A 13,545-nucleotide genomic window follows, 5' to 3' on the forward strand; every position below is an offset into this window, starting at 1 on the left:
AAAAAAAAAAAGAAACTGTTTTTCAGCACATATTTAAAATTATATTAACATTCCACAATGTGAGTATATTAAACTCTTGTAGAAAGCCTACTCTGTGTTCATTATTAAATTTTAGAAAATAAAATTAAGTGTAGGGCCGGGCCAGCAAGGTAGTTTAATAGGTAAAAAACTCTTGCGTCCAAGTTTAACAGCCTGAATTCAATACCCAGTGTCCACATGGTGAAAAGAGAGACTTCACCCCTGTTGACATGGAATGCCACCTCCCTCTAAACACAAATACAGTAAAAAGAAAAAGAAAAGTATAGGAGCTAGAGAGATGACTCAGCAGTTAAGAGCACTGACTGCTCTTCAGAGGACCTGGGTTCAATGCCCATCACTCACATCAGGTGACTCATAGCCCTCTTTAACTCCTGCTTTAGGGGATTTGGTACCTCTGACTTGTGCTAGCACCTGAATTCATACACATAATTAGAAATAATAAAAGTAAGTTTCAAAAATAAAGTAAATGTAAAGAAGACGGGAGGCAGAGGCAGGAGGATCTCTGTGAGTTGGAGACCAGCCTGGTCTATAAGAGCTAGTTCCAGGACAGGCTCCAAAACCACAGAGAGACCCTGTCTCAAAAAACAAAAAAAAAAAAAAAAAAGTAAAGAAGAAAATATGACATAATAATATTCAGATATAGTCATCAATGTTAGGTGTATTTCTTTTCAGGCATGTGGATGTAGCTCATGTATATCTGCATAGCTCTCATGTGTATGGATAACATGTGATGATGTTGTGTTATTTGCTCTTCTGTAAGCAGATCTCCTAGACAGTTCATTCTAAAGACATGGCTTCTTCTGCTTTCTCTGCTGCAGGTGATTGCCCCTACCAATGCAGAAGTGCTACCTGTCCTGCCAGAACCGGAATCATTAGAACTGAAAAAACACTTGAAGCAGGTAGGTGAGGAATGAAGGAAAGCAGGGGAAGGGTCTGCAAGATGGTTCAGCAGGTAATGGCGCCTGCCACCAATTCTGACAACTGGGGCCCGCATGGAAGTTATTCTCTGAGCTCCACAGACGCGCTGTGGCCTGCATGGAAGTTATTCTCTGAGCTCCACAGATGCGCTGTGGCACGCATGCACCACACATGTCCACATACTCAACACAGTATAAATTAAAATGTCATAAAATGCTTAAATAAAGTAAATAATAGATGATATCAAAGTCCTGTTAGAAGGGAGTGGGTCTAAGAACCTTCATGTGGAATAGATTTTCTTTACTTTGAACGGGCTTAAGGAGAGGTATATTCAAATTTTGTGCAGCAGAATGAATCTTTTTTTTAGAATTATAATTTTTTATTTTTAAAAATATGCACATATTCAGATAGTTGCAGAAGCAGCAAGAACTGATCAGGGTCTTGCCCTTCCCTTCCTGCCTTGTCATCTCTGCTGTCTGTCTTTATAGTTCTCCAGCTCAGAAGGTGAAAGACATTTGGACAGACTTGCTTGTTAAATTGATTCCAAAGTCCCTATAGATGCCCTTCCAGCCATTTTTTATTGATTTATTTATTTTTTTATTCTGCATGCTAAACACAGTACCTGAAGGTAAACTATGACACGGCTCCATTCCCTTCCCCCACTGTATGTGTTATGTAGGACCTCCAGTAGATAGACTATGCTTGAGTCACAGTCTCTTGAAGGCTCTTTAAAAGTCTTTTTTTTTTTTTTTCTGTGCTGTCTGAAGTACCTAGTAGTTCTTCTCAAAGCTAGAGTCTAGATGGTGCTGACTAGAATGTGGTCCTTCTTCATCGTTGCTTAGTCGCTGCTCATGGTTGCCTGGTGAGGGCTGCAGGTCAGAAAGTTCTCTAGCTGTCTTCACTGCCGCGCTTTCATTCCTGATGACTGCTTAAGAGGGGCTGATGTGGGGCTGGAGAGATGGCTCAGAGGTTAAGATGTGGGGCTGCTCTTCCAGAGGTCCTGAGTTCAATTCCCAGCAACCACATGGTGGCTCACAACCATCTGTACTGAGATCTGGTGCCCTCCTCTGGCGTGCGGGCATACATCAAGGAAGAATGTTGTATACATAATAAATAAATCTTTTTTTTTTTTTGTTGGTTTAAAAAATAAATCTTTAAAAAAAAAAAAGAGCCGGGCGATGGTGGCGCACGCCTTTAATCCCAGCACTCGGGAGGCAGAGGCGGGTGGATCTCTGTGAGTTCGAGACCAGCCTGGTCTACAGAGCTAGTTCCAGGACAGGCTCCAAAGCCACAGAGAAACCCTGTCTCGAAAAAGAAAAAAAAAAAAAAAAAAAAAAAGAGGGGCTGATGTGGAGACTGCCTTGGTGGCGCACACCTTTGATCCCAGCGCTCAGGAGGCAGAGGCAGGCAGATCTCTGTGAGTTTAAGGCCAGCCTGTTCTACAGAGTGAGTTCCGGGACAGCCAGGGTTATATAATGAAACCTTGTCTCGGAATGGGGGGGAGGGGGAGGATGTGAAGAGCGAGCCTATATGAATTCATGCCAGCTTACTACTGTGTAGGCATAGACCAGCAGCATTAACACAGAATCACCCAGATGTGCTGATTCCAAATACCAGCCCAGGGGATTCCTCAGCCACTTTGAAACACTAATAGTTTAGATCAGTAATAGTTTTCAGGGTGCATCTTGGAGAGTCTCTCAGGGGCTAATTTAAGTTGGGGACTTGAGACTCTGTTCTTTTTGTTTTGTTTTGTTTTTCGAGACAGGGTTTCTCTGTGGCTTTGGAGCATGTTCTGGAACTAGCTCTGTAGACCAGGCTGGCCTCGAACTCACAGAGATCTGCCTGCCTCTGCCTCCCGAGTGCTGGGATTAAAGGCGTGCAACACCACACCCCACCTGGCCTGAGACTTTGTTCTTGTCTCGTCATTTCGTTTGCGGGGAGTTGTTGTTTTCATAGTTGTGGCTGTCTTGGTGAGGCTCTGGGTTTTTGTTGTTGTTTTGTTTGATTTTGTGTTTTTGTGTTTTTTTGTTTGTTTGTTTTCAGAGGCAAAGTGTGGCTGTTCTGGAACTTTCTCTGTAGACCAGGCAGGCCTTGAACTCAGAGATTTGCCTGTCTCTGCTTCTCAAGTGCTGAGATTAAAGGCTGTGCCACCACTGCCAGATAAGGCTCTGGTTTTTGATTTTTGTTTTGTTGTTTTTGTTCGGGTAGGTCTGTTTTTTACAGTTCACTTGTTCTTATTTCTTTGTGCTTTTCAATTTGAAAATCACATTCTTGGCTAACATAAATGGAAACTGTTGCCTTGGACTTAAGTTCTATTTAAAATGACTTGAGCTTTGCTGATTTAATATGGACAGCTACATAATTCTGGCTATTTTCTAAAAGCTAAATTATTTGGATTCTTTTTTTTCAAAGATACAGACTCTAGAATGAGTTGGCCATGGTTTTTCAGATGAGTACAGTTCCTCGTAGAGAATTTTGTGACCAGAGAATGACAGGTAGAAGACTTTAAAACACCCCTTCCCTAGGACTGAGGAACTGCGTGAGAACCTGTCTTAAGTGAGGACTTTTTGTTCCCAGGCCCTGGCCAGCATGAGTCTCAATACCCAGCCCATTCTTAATCTGGAGAAATTCCACGAGGGCCAGGAGATCCCACTTCTCTTGGGAAGGCCTTCTGGTGACCTTCAGGCCACGCCTTCCACCGAGTTCAATCCACTCATTTATGGCAATGATGTAGACTCAGTCGATGTTGCAACGAGGTAAGAGCACAAGTTCCTAAGTCTGCTTCTCTGCTCTCTTGAGGAGGGGAGACCACATCTCAGAGCCAGATTTACTTTATATAAAATGTGTGTGATATTTGGTTGTATTTCCTACCTTAGCAAAAGTAAGGAGAAGAAATAGTTAACACTCTCAGCATGAAGAGCAAGACTAATGGTTAAGATCTCTCCCCATGGTGGTTGAAACCTGTTAAACAATGGTGTTAGGAGGTGGTCTAAGACCTTGGGTCATAGCCTAACACAGGGTATGGGTCTTGGATTATCTCACCACCCCCTTCTTTCCCAGAGTGGCCATGGTCCGTTTCTTCAACTCTGCTAACGTGCTGCAGGGCTTTCAGATGCACACACGTACCCTGCGACTCTTTCCCCGACCTGTGGTAGCTTTCCAAGCTGGCTCCTTTCTGGCCTCACGTCCCCGACAGACTCCCTTTGCTGAGAAACTGGCCAGGACTCAAGCTGTGGAGTACTTTGGAGAATGGATCCTAAACCCTTCTAACTATGCATTTCAGCGGGTTCACAACAGTGAGTCCACCCCTTGAGGGCCTCTTTTGCGTCTGCTCTTCCTTTTACTGTGTTTCACTTCCCCACTTCTTTTTCCTATTGCTCACTGCTTCTCCTCTTTGGGTAGATATGTTTGATCCAGCCCTTATTGGGGACAAGCCAAAGTGGTATGCTCACCAGCTGCAGCCCATCCATTATCGAGTCTACGACGGCAGTTCTCAGCTGGCTGAGGCCCTGAGTGGGCCACCGGAACGTGATTCTGATTCTGACCCCACCGATGACAGGTGAGCAGTCCTCATGCTAGGAGGAAAAATGTCATACAGTTGTAGATGTGAGTCTTTGAAGCTTTGCAGAGATTGATTTTGTGTGTGTGTCCGCGCGCACGCGCGCGCCTACATGTGCATGTCTGTCTGTCTGTCATCTAGTGAATATATTTGTGGGTTTCCTCTCTAGTGAGTGTGTAAGCCAGAAGTGGGTTTCACATTCCTTGTAACTGAGTTAATGGAGTTTGTGGCACACCTAACTTGTTTGTTGGGTGCTGGGATCTGAAGCTGTCCTTACGGTTATGTGGCAAGCTCTCCTTACCACCGGGCCATCTCTGCAGCCTGTTTCTTCCTCCTCTTCTCCTTCTTTGAATATTGTAAATTTATCATTTGACAGTTTTACACATATATGCAATATGTCTTGGTCCTGTCACCTCAGCTCTTCCTCCCACTCTTCCCTTCTTATTTTGCTTTTGTTGTTTTTTTGCCAGCTTGCTTCTGTTTTTGTTTGTTTTTTTGGGTTTTTGAGGCAGAGTTCCCCTCAGTTTTAGAGCCTGTCCTTGTAGACTGGCTGGCCTTGAATTCACAGAGATCCTTCCTGCCTCTGCCTTTAATCCCAGAGTGCTGGGATTAAAGGTGTGTGCCACCACCACCCAGTTCCTCCTATCTGCTAGGAAGGCACTCTACTGGAGCTACATCCCCAGTCCTTTGGTAGGTTACTTTTTGTGGGTTTTGTTTTTATTATTTATTTAATTTTTTATTTTTATGTGTTTAAGTGTCTTGACTGATGTGGGAGGAAGAGGGTACTGGATCCCCTGAACCTAGAGTAATGACTGCTAACTGGCTCCCAAACAGTGACACGGAGACTTAGAACCAAATATATGAACGTGGCCTTAGCTTAGTCTTGATTTTAACTAGCTCTTATAACCTAACCCATTTTTATTAATGTACGTTTTTGTAACATACCACCACCCATCACGCTCCTCCATGTCTCCTGGCATCTCTTATGCCCCTAGATTCATCCCCTACACTCTCTCCCTCTGCTCAGAAGTCCTGCCTATACTTTCTGCCTAGCTATTGGCCATTCAGCTCTTTATTAAACCAATCAAAGTAATATTTCTCAACACAGTACAGATATCCCACAACAAGTTACAGATGTCCATGTGGGTGCTAGGAACAGGGTCTGGGTCTGCTGGAGCAGCAAGTGCTGTTAACTGTTGAAGCATATCTTTAGTCCTTTGTCTGTCTTTATATGCTGAGACAGAGTGTCACTGTGTAACCTAAGATAGCCTCAGACTCACACAGTTCTACCTTGAAGTCTGGGATAACAGCATAAGCCACCTTAATCAGCTCTGATTGCCCTCCTTGACATCCTTATTTTGTCTTGTACCCTAGCCTTGAGCTGACTGTGCTCCCCTTTTTGGGGTTCTAAATACTAATTGTGGGTTCTTTTTCTTTTCTTTTATGTGCATTGGTGTTGTCTGTGTGAGGGTGTCAGATCTTCTGGAACAGTTGTGAGCTACTATTATGAGTGCTAGGAATCGAACCTGGGTCCTTTGGAAGAGTAGCCAGTGTTGAAACCGCTCAGCCATCTCTCCAGCCCCGACTGTGGATTCTTTAGTCCTCCCCTTTCTGATTGTTGTTGTTGTTCCCATTTTATTTTGAGAAAAGGGCTCCTGTGTTCTAAGCTGGATTAAAATGACTAAGGATGACCTGGAACTTTTGTTGTCTCTACTCCCAAGTTGTGGTGCTTGAGGAATGCACTGAACAGAGTTAGAACTGAACCCAGGCCTTCTTGCATGGGGGGCAGGCATTCTACCAACTCAGCTACATCTTAAGCTTCTTTTCTTTAAAAAAAAAATTGAAACAATTTATGGTGTGTGTGTGTTTGCATTTGTGTGGCCCTGTGTGTATGCTGAGGTCAGAGGAGAACTTGAGGGAGTTGGTTCTCTCCCACCATGTGGGTCCAAGGAGAGCCGTAACACTGGAGTCTTCTGGGACAGCCCCTCTTCCTTTCTCTTCCCTTTCTCTTTACCTTGCAGTGGGAGTGACAGTATGGATTATGATGACTCGAGCTCTTCTTACTCCTCCCTTGGGGACTTCGTCAGTGAAATGATGAAATGTGACATCAATGGAGATACCCCCAGTGAGTGTGCTTGGGAAGACTGGCCATTATTAACAGGGGTTGGGTTCTGGGGCTGAGGTGATTGGTGCCTGTCTCTCTGGCTAGATGTGGATCCTCTGACGCATGCGGCCCTGGGAGATGCCAGCGAAGTGCATATTGATGAGCTGCAGACCCAGAAAGAGGGAGAGGAGCCTGGTCCAGATAGCGAGAGCTCTCAGGGAAATCCCCCGCTGCACTGGAGCCCTAGTGCTACCGTCCATGGTGCCCACTCTGTACGTGGAGACGTGGGGGGATGGTGAGGTGCTAGTCCCATCTGTTAGGAAAGCCTGACTGCAGCCTTCATCTGCTCCTTTCCATCTTCCCTCTTTTTCTCTGGAACCTCCTGACTAAAAGCCTCTGAGAAGTAGCTTTAACCCCCAAAAAAGGCCATCGGGCTTCCTTTTTTTTGTTGTTGTTTTTTTGTTTGTTTGTTTGTTTTTCGAGACAGGGTTTCTCTGTGGCTTTAGAGCCTGTCCTGGAACTAGCTCTTGTAGACCAGGCTGGTCTCGAACTCACAAAGATCCGCCTGCCTCTGCCTCCGAAGTGCTGGGATTAAAGGCGTGCGCCACCACCGCCCAGCCCATCGGGCTTCCTTTAAACTGTCACTAGTATCTGCTTCCATAGTTTGTAAGTCCAGAGATCAAATTATTGTAGCTCTTCTTAGGCTGGGAATCTGACAGACCTGGTGTGTTCCATTGAACTGAGACTATGGGAAGGCGTCACAGGGCATCAGGTGACCATGTTTTATTTAATGTGACCCCTAGGAATATGCTGATTCTACAGAGATGGATGATAAGGCAACAGCAGGCAGCTCCAAGTCCCTCATTCCTGTGCCTCCCAGCATTTGCAAGTCTACTGTGGACAGAAGACAGACAGAGACTGGAGAGGGGTCAGTGTGCCAGCGAACCTATGGCAATCCATACTTCGAGCCCCAATATGGCTTTCCCCCTGAGGAAGATGAGGAGGAGGAGGAGGGGGAAAGCTACACTCCCCGATTCAGCCAACATGTCGGTGGCGATCGGTGAGAGCCTGGGAATCCCTTTTAGATGGGTGACTGAGGGACCCGACTGCAGTGGCCCCGGGTGAGGGTCACTCAGAAAGTCGGAGTGCTCTTGCTATCCTGCCATCCCCAGAGGGTAGTTCTTTGAATTAAGGACTTAGGAATTATGGGACAAGAACAGCAATTGCAGTGTAGCATAAGGTCCACTCCCAAGATTAAGTACTCCTGCCTGGGACTCATGGGTGCCACTGTGCATTTAAGGGTTCAAAAGCTGCTGCGGCCCAACAGCTTGAAACTGGCAAGTGACTCAGATGCAGAGTCAGACTCCCGAGCAAGCTCTCCCAACTCCACTGTCTCCAACAACAGCACCGAGGGCTTCGGGGGCATCATGTCTTTTGCTAGTAAGTACCTCAAGCTCTCTCATTCTTCTACTTCATTTTCTGTCTGGTACATGTTGCTTAGCACTTGAGCTGTAGAGCTAGGTGGATATCAGGCCAGAGGACAACTTGTAGGAGTTCTCTTCTCCCCTGGGGCTCCTCAGGATCCACCTCAGGTTGTTAGGAGTGGTAGCAGGTGCCTTTACCCACTGTGCCATACTGCTAATCCACTTACATATTATTTCAGACAATATAGACAAAAATTAAACATTAAATTATAGGTCATATATTTAATCAAATTTGTTTTGATCTGCTGTCTTCTTTGCCTGGTAAGGAGCTTTAGTAGTGAACATGTTTGAAATATATATGCAGCAGGTTTTCATGCTTGCTTTTAACAGATGAGCAGTAGGATCATGAGAGGTAGGACTGCAGATGGACTAGGGGCTGTCGGGGGCTGCCATAAAGGGTGACTGTAGTTGTAGGTGTCCTTAGGTCCAGGTAGGAATATCAATCAGAGCAAAGGCAGACGAACCACCAGCTTTCATGCCGTGTTAGCAGTAAACAATACTTAGACATCAGAGAAAATTATTACTGGATTTTGAGCAGACCTGGCTGTTTCTTTGTTTGCCCTAAATTACACTGCATCTTTTCTACGATAGAGCAGAGGTTATCTGATCAAGCCGTTGGGATGCTGTTTAAGAGAGGTGAAGATGATACAACCGTTACTATACTAGGATGCTGTGAACATTTGTCTTCTTAGCTTGGCACACCAACATGGTGGAAAGGAACTCGAGACACAGAGACACAGAGAAACAAAATTTAGCATTTGGGGGGGGGGCTGGTGGCATGCTGCAGCTCCCTTAAGGGAGAATTTCCTGATTAATTGATAACTGTTTTGTTATATGTAATTTTACTATGTTAAAGATAAAGCCTTCTTTTTTGTTTAAACAGAAAAGGGGAAATGGTATGGGAGGTCCTTCTATGTGTTGCTTTGGGCCCATGGCAAAGCTGTAGGGGAACAGAGCTAGGCAGGGAAAACTAAACGGAATGCTGGGAGGAATGCTGGGAGGAAGAAGGTGGAGTCAGGAGACGCCATGGAGCTGCCAGAGTCAGACATGCTGAAACTTTGCCGGTAAGCCACTGCCACGTGGCTTTACAGTTAGTGGAGATGGGTTAAATTAATATGTAAGTGTTAGCCAATAAGAAGCTAGAGCTAATGGGCCAAGCAGTGTTTTAATTAATACAGTTTCTGTGAGATTATTTTGGTTCTGGGTGGCTGGGACGAACAAGCAGCTTTTCCTCCAACATTAGCTCATGGCTTTTCATACCCTCTCCTTTGTAGGCAGCCTGTATCGGAACCATAGTACAAGCTTCAGTCTTTCAAACCTCACACTGCCCACCAAAGGTGCCCGAGAGAAGACTACACCATTCCCCAGCCTGAAAGGTAGCTACAACCTTTCTTTTGTCAAATCAGGTTTCTCTGAGAGACATGTCAGACATCTAAGTATTTGTCAGGAGCCCTGTGTACCACAAATCATTGGACCAGGCTGTTGCCTCATATTGCTTATCATGGCTTTCACTGCACACCATAGGCGCTAAGTGGTTGCAGATAGAAATCACCTTTGTAGCTGGAGGGGCCCTGTTTCATCAGTAGGTGATAGCCGCGTGGGATTACCTCTGCTTTGGGGAGGACCTTATCAGAAAGAAGTGTGTGCTAGCTCAGTCTTCTTCAGATTCCCACTGCGTGAACTTGGGTAAACTCCTCCCCAAGGAGCTGGTCCACAGGAGAATTATGGGCAGACTAGCAGTGTTTATAGAATTTAGCCATTTACTATGGATTCATGCCAATTTTTAGTCTGTCAGTGGTATTGATTGGCTTCTAGGGTCAGACCATATTTTAATTTCATCTGTGATCTTTGTAGCTTGAGGGGCTTTTCTCAATTTAATTTGACCTTTGTTTGTTATCTGTGGATATTGTACTGAAATATTTAATTATAGTAGTAGGAACAGTGAGAAATAACCATTTTATTGACATAGGGTCTTCCTGTGGAGAGCCCCTCAAACTTAGAGTCCTCCTCCCTAGCACTAAGATTATGGGCATGGACCTCCCGTCATATCCAGCTAGAGATAGCGGGGCCTCAGGAGTATTCTTTAGTGGGTGGGGCTGTGGGGTAGGTGGGTGGAAGGAAGTTAGGTTAGTAACACAGGAAAGTAACTAGCATTGCTACAGTGATGGGTGGATTAGGATAGAAAGGTGTGCTGGCCTCTCTGGCTTTTATCTGGTACGTGTGAAGGGAAGAGAAATTGAAACTCTTTCATTGCATGCGATGCTTCATCTCATGTGCTGCACTTAGCCTTTCTACCCCATCCTCCTACTGCACCTTCCTTCCCATGACAGCATCGGCAAGATGTCTCCTCCCTGTGGGTACCCAGAGCCCCTCAGGATCCCTGTACTAGATATTTCACAAAACAGTGTTCCTTCTTTCATGCATGTGCCTGTTTAGTATATGAAGGCCTTCTGTGTCATTTACCTTGCCCCTGGCTTTGAGAGGTCCCAGGCCTAAGAATGGGCTTTCTTAGAGCCTTGGTTGTCTCTTGATCACGTGGCTTCCAGCTTTGATGTGCCCAAGAACCAAGGTTATTCGCACTTTCCATGAGAGAGTGCTCAGATGATCTGACTTACTGCTCCATCAAGGGGTACAGGGGTTCAGGTACTGTGGTACACCTACTAATTGTGTATTTTTGTCCCAGTATTTGGGCTAAATACTCTAATGGAGATTGTTACTGAAGCCGGCCCTGGGAGTGGTGAAGGTGGGTCTTCTCCTGAGCTGTGCATGACTTTCCCCCTAGCATCTTCTCTGCCTGCCTGAGGGCCTCCTCTTGGAGCAAGCGACGTCACATGAGTGACCTGTCTTGCCTGTCCCCCACAACACCCATGCAGCCCATGGGGCATGCTGCTGGTGCATGTGGAGTGGCCTGACCTCCATCCCTACCTCCTGCACATTGCCATGGCTATTTCCTACCTGTGTGTGCTGTTCTGTTGCCACCCAGTGCAGACCTTCCAGAGGATGGGTGTGGATACGATGATGTGAGCCCCGGACTGTGCCTGTGATGCCTCTCATTCCTGCCTTCCCTACTGTAGGAAACAGGAGGGCCCTGGTGGACCAGAAGTCATCTGTCATCAGACACAGTCCGACTGTGAAGAGAGAGCCTCCATCACCCCAGGGCCGGTCCAGCAATTCCAGGTAATAAATGGCAGGGCAGCTTTGTTTTGTTTTATTTCTTGAGACAGTCTCATGTTGCCTACCATGCTTGCCTCAAACTCAGTATGTAGCTGAGGATGACCCTGAACTGATCTCTATTTCCAGTTCCCCAGTACTTGGGTTACAGGCATGCACCACCACACTCAACTAGCAGAGCAGGTTTCAGGTAGTGTTAATGAGATAATGTTCCTTTTCTTTTTTTTTTTTTTGAGGGATGCTCAAAACTGGGGAGAGCAATATATTTAATTAATTTTGGTTGGTACTCCCCCACCCTTTTTCTTTTCTTTTCTTTTTTTTTTTTTTTTTTTTTTTTTGAGGCAGGGTTTCTCTGCATAGCCCTGGCTGAACTAACTCTGTAGACCAGACTGGCCTCAGACTCACAGAGATCCACCTGCTTCTGCCTCCTGAGTGCTGGGATTAAAGGCGTGCGCCACCACCGCCCATTTCTAACCAGTCCCCAGGCAACAGTATTATAGTGTGGAGAAAGGTGAAATTGCAAGATTGTGGGAAGTTGGCAGACAAGATCCTTGGGGACATAGAGATGTGGTGGCCATTGTTGGAGACTTGGTTTTATCCTTTACCCTGGGGTAAACATCTTGACTGGTGAAAGAGGGGATGCTCTGCCAAGGATCAGATGACCATAGAAGTGGTTTGTGGGCCCTGTAGTGAGAACCAACAGTTCCTGAAAGAAGTGGTGCACAGTGTGCTGGATGGCCAGGGCGTGGGCTGGCTCAACATGAAAAAGGTACGCCGGCTGCTGGAGAGCGAGCAGCTTCGAGTCTTTGTACTGAGCAAACTGAACCGTGCAGTGCAGTCCGAGGATGATGCCCGGCAGGATGTCATCCAAGATGTGGTGAGTGTGGTAGCTTCAGAGTCAGAATCAACGGGGCAGAAAGATGTGGAAGTTAAGAAAAGTTGCTAGCTCTGGGTCCTAACTGTTGTTGCAGGAGATCAGTCGGAAGGTGTACAAGGGGATGCTAGACCTCCTCAAGTGCACGGTCCTCAGTCTTGAGCAGTCCTATGCCCACGCAGGTCTGGGTGGCATGGCCAGCATCTTTGGGCTTTTGGAGATTGCCCAGACCCACTACTATAGTAAAGGTAGGGATTCTACTTGTCTCTCAATGCCACTCCCTACTGTCTGTCTTTGGGATTGTTTGCTGGTGTGTTTATATGTAGGAAACCCTTTCCTACCATGGAGACCAAAGCCTTGGCTTTTCCTTCCATGTACCAACTGCTCCACATCCCCTTGCATTCTGGCTTCTCCCCTCTCATTTTCCTGACTTGACCCCTGTGTGATGGATGCCTCCTTTAGCCACTTTCTGTATTTGTTCCTTCCCACAGAACCAGACAAGCGAAAGAGAAGCCCAACAGAGACCCCTGTGGGCAAGGATCCTGGTCTGGCTGGGCGGGGGGACCCAAAAGCTATGGCACAGCTAAAGGTCCCTCAGCTGGGTCCTCGGGCAACAAGTGCTACAGGGAAGGGTCCTAAGGAGCTGGACACAAGAAGTCTAAAAGAAGAGAATTTTGTAGCGTCTGTCGGTATGCATCATTGCATTTGATATGTTGAAGTGGTCTTGGCTTCTTAAATAACTTTCCTTCCTCTCAGTTCATCCACAATCCTGACTTTCTTGTCCCATGCTTGCTTTTTAGAGAGGAGGGTTTATCCGCTTCCAGCAGCATTTTCTTGTCTGTGTCTGTCTTCCTGCATGCTCTCCAGCCGCCTCACCAGCGTCTTTGAGGAATAGTGAAGTTTGCTTAGAGACCGTGTGACGCAGTGCAGGGAGTCGAGCTATGTTCTCTGTCCCTTTCTTATTTACCTCTGAATTTCTTCACATAGAGAAACATGTTCCTGGAAACTATTAGGGAATTTATAGGTACATCTTTGGGATGTAAAATTATGACCATCTGGGTTCTGCATCTAGCCCCGCCCACCCCAGCATTATACTGCTCTGGGATGAATTCCTTTCCGGTGTGCTTGGGTCCTGGACTCCCAGGCCATGCATTTCTGAGCAGACTCTTCTTTGTCTTTCCACGCAGACTCAAAACTTGTGCGGGTTCATCCCTTTGCTCTCTGGCGTCGCCTCTTGGGCTCACTCCTGCTTGACCTGGAGTCTTCTAGGCTACTTTCCCTTTGATTCTAGGTCCTCGCTCTCTGCCGTCCTAAACCCATGCTTCTCTGCCAGCCTCTAGCCGCTGTCAGCGTTCTCACAGGAGAAGCCGCTCTCCTCTTTTTTTTTTTTTTTTTT

The 13,545-nt window shown here is 46.2% G+C and overlaps 1 protein-coding gene across 22 annotated transcripts in view; it reads left to right on the forward strand.

Moving 5' to 3' along the window:
- The window catches only part of Madd (MAP kinase activating death domain), a 41,991-nt gene that overhangs the window by 7,352 nt on the left and 21,094 nt on the right, over positions 1 to 13,545 (forward strand). For 8 of the 22 annotated variants that reach the window (XM_026787775.1, XM_026787774.1, XM_026787780.1 and 5 more), the window contains exons 7-20: positions 858 to 938; positions 3,535 to 3,713; positions 4,018 to 4,253; positions 4,360 to 4,516; positions 6,538 to 6,641; positions 6,726 to 6,892; positions 7,424 to 7,680; positions 7,921 to 8,060; positions 9,379 to 9,480; positions 10,788 to 10,847; positions 11,179 to 11,281; positions 11,966 to 12,152; positions 12,247 to 12,397; positions 12,641 to 12,838. In XM_026787775.1, the coding sequence (XP_026643576.1) occupies positions 858 to 938; positions 3,535 to 3,713; positions 4,018 to 4,253; positions 4,360 to 4,516; positions 6,538 to 6,641; positions 6,726 to 6,892; positions 7,424 to 7,680; positions 7,921 to 8,060; positions 9,379 to 9,480; positions 10,788 to 10,847; positions 11,179 to 11,281; positions 11,966 to 12,152; positions 12,247 to 12,397; positions 12,641 to 12,838 (2,122 nt within the window). The remainder of the gene's footprint in view (positions 1 to 857; positions 939 to 3,534; positions 3,714 to 4,017; positions 4,254 to 4,359; positions 4,517 to 6,537; positions 6,642 to 6,725; positions 6,893 to 7,423; positions 7,681 to 7,920; positions 8,061 to 9,378; positions 9,481 to 10,787; positions 10,848 to 11,178; positions 11,282 to 11,965; positions 12,153 to 12,246; positions 12,398 to 12,640; positions 12,839 to 13,545) is intronic. The other 14 variants (XM_026787779.1, XM_026787781.1, XM_026787787.1 and 11 more) reach the window with 3 other exon arrangements.

The sequence above is a fragment of the Microtus ochrogaster genome (genome assembly GCF_000317375.1).
Source record: "Microtus ochrogaster isolate Prairie Vole_2 chromosome 14 unlocalized genomic scaffold, MicOch1.0 chr14_random_1, whole genome shotgun sequence".
Lineage (NCBI taxonomy): Eukaryota > Metazoa > Chordata > Mammalia > Rodentia > Cricetidae > Microtus > Microtus ochrogaster.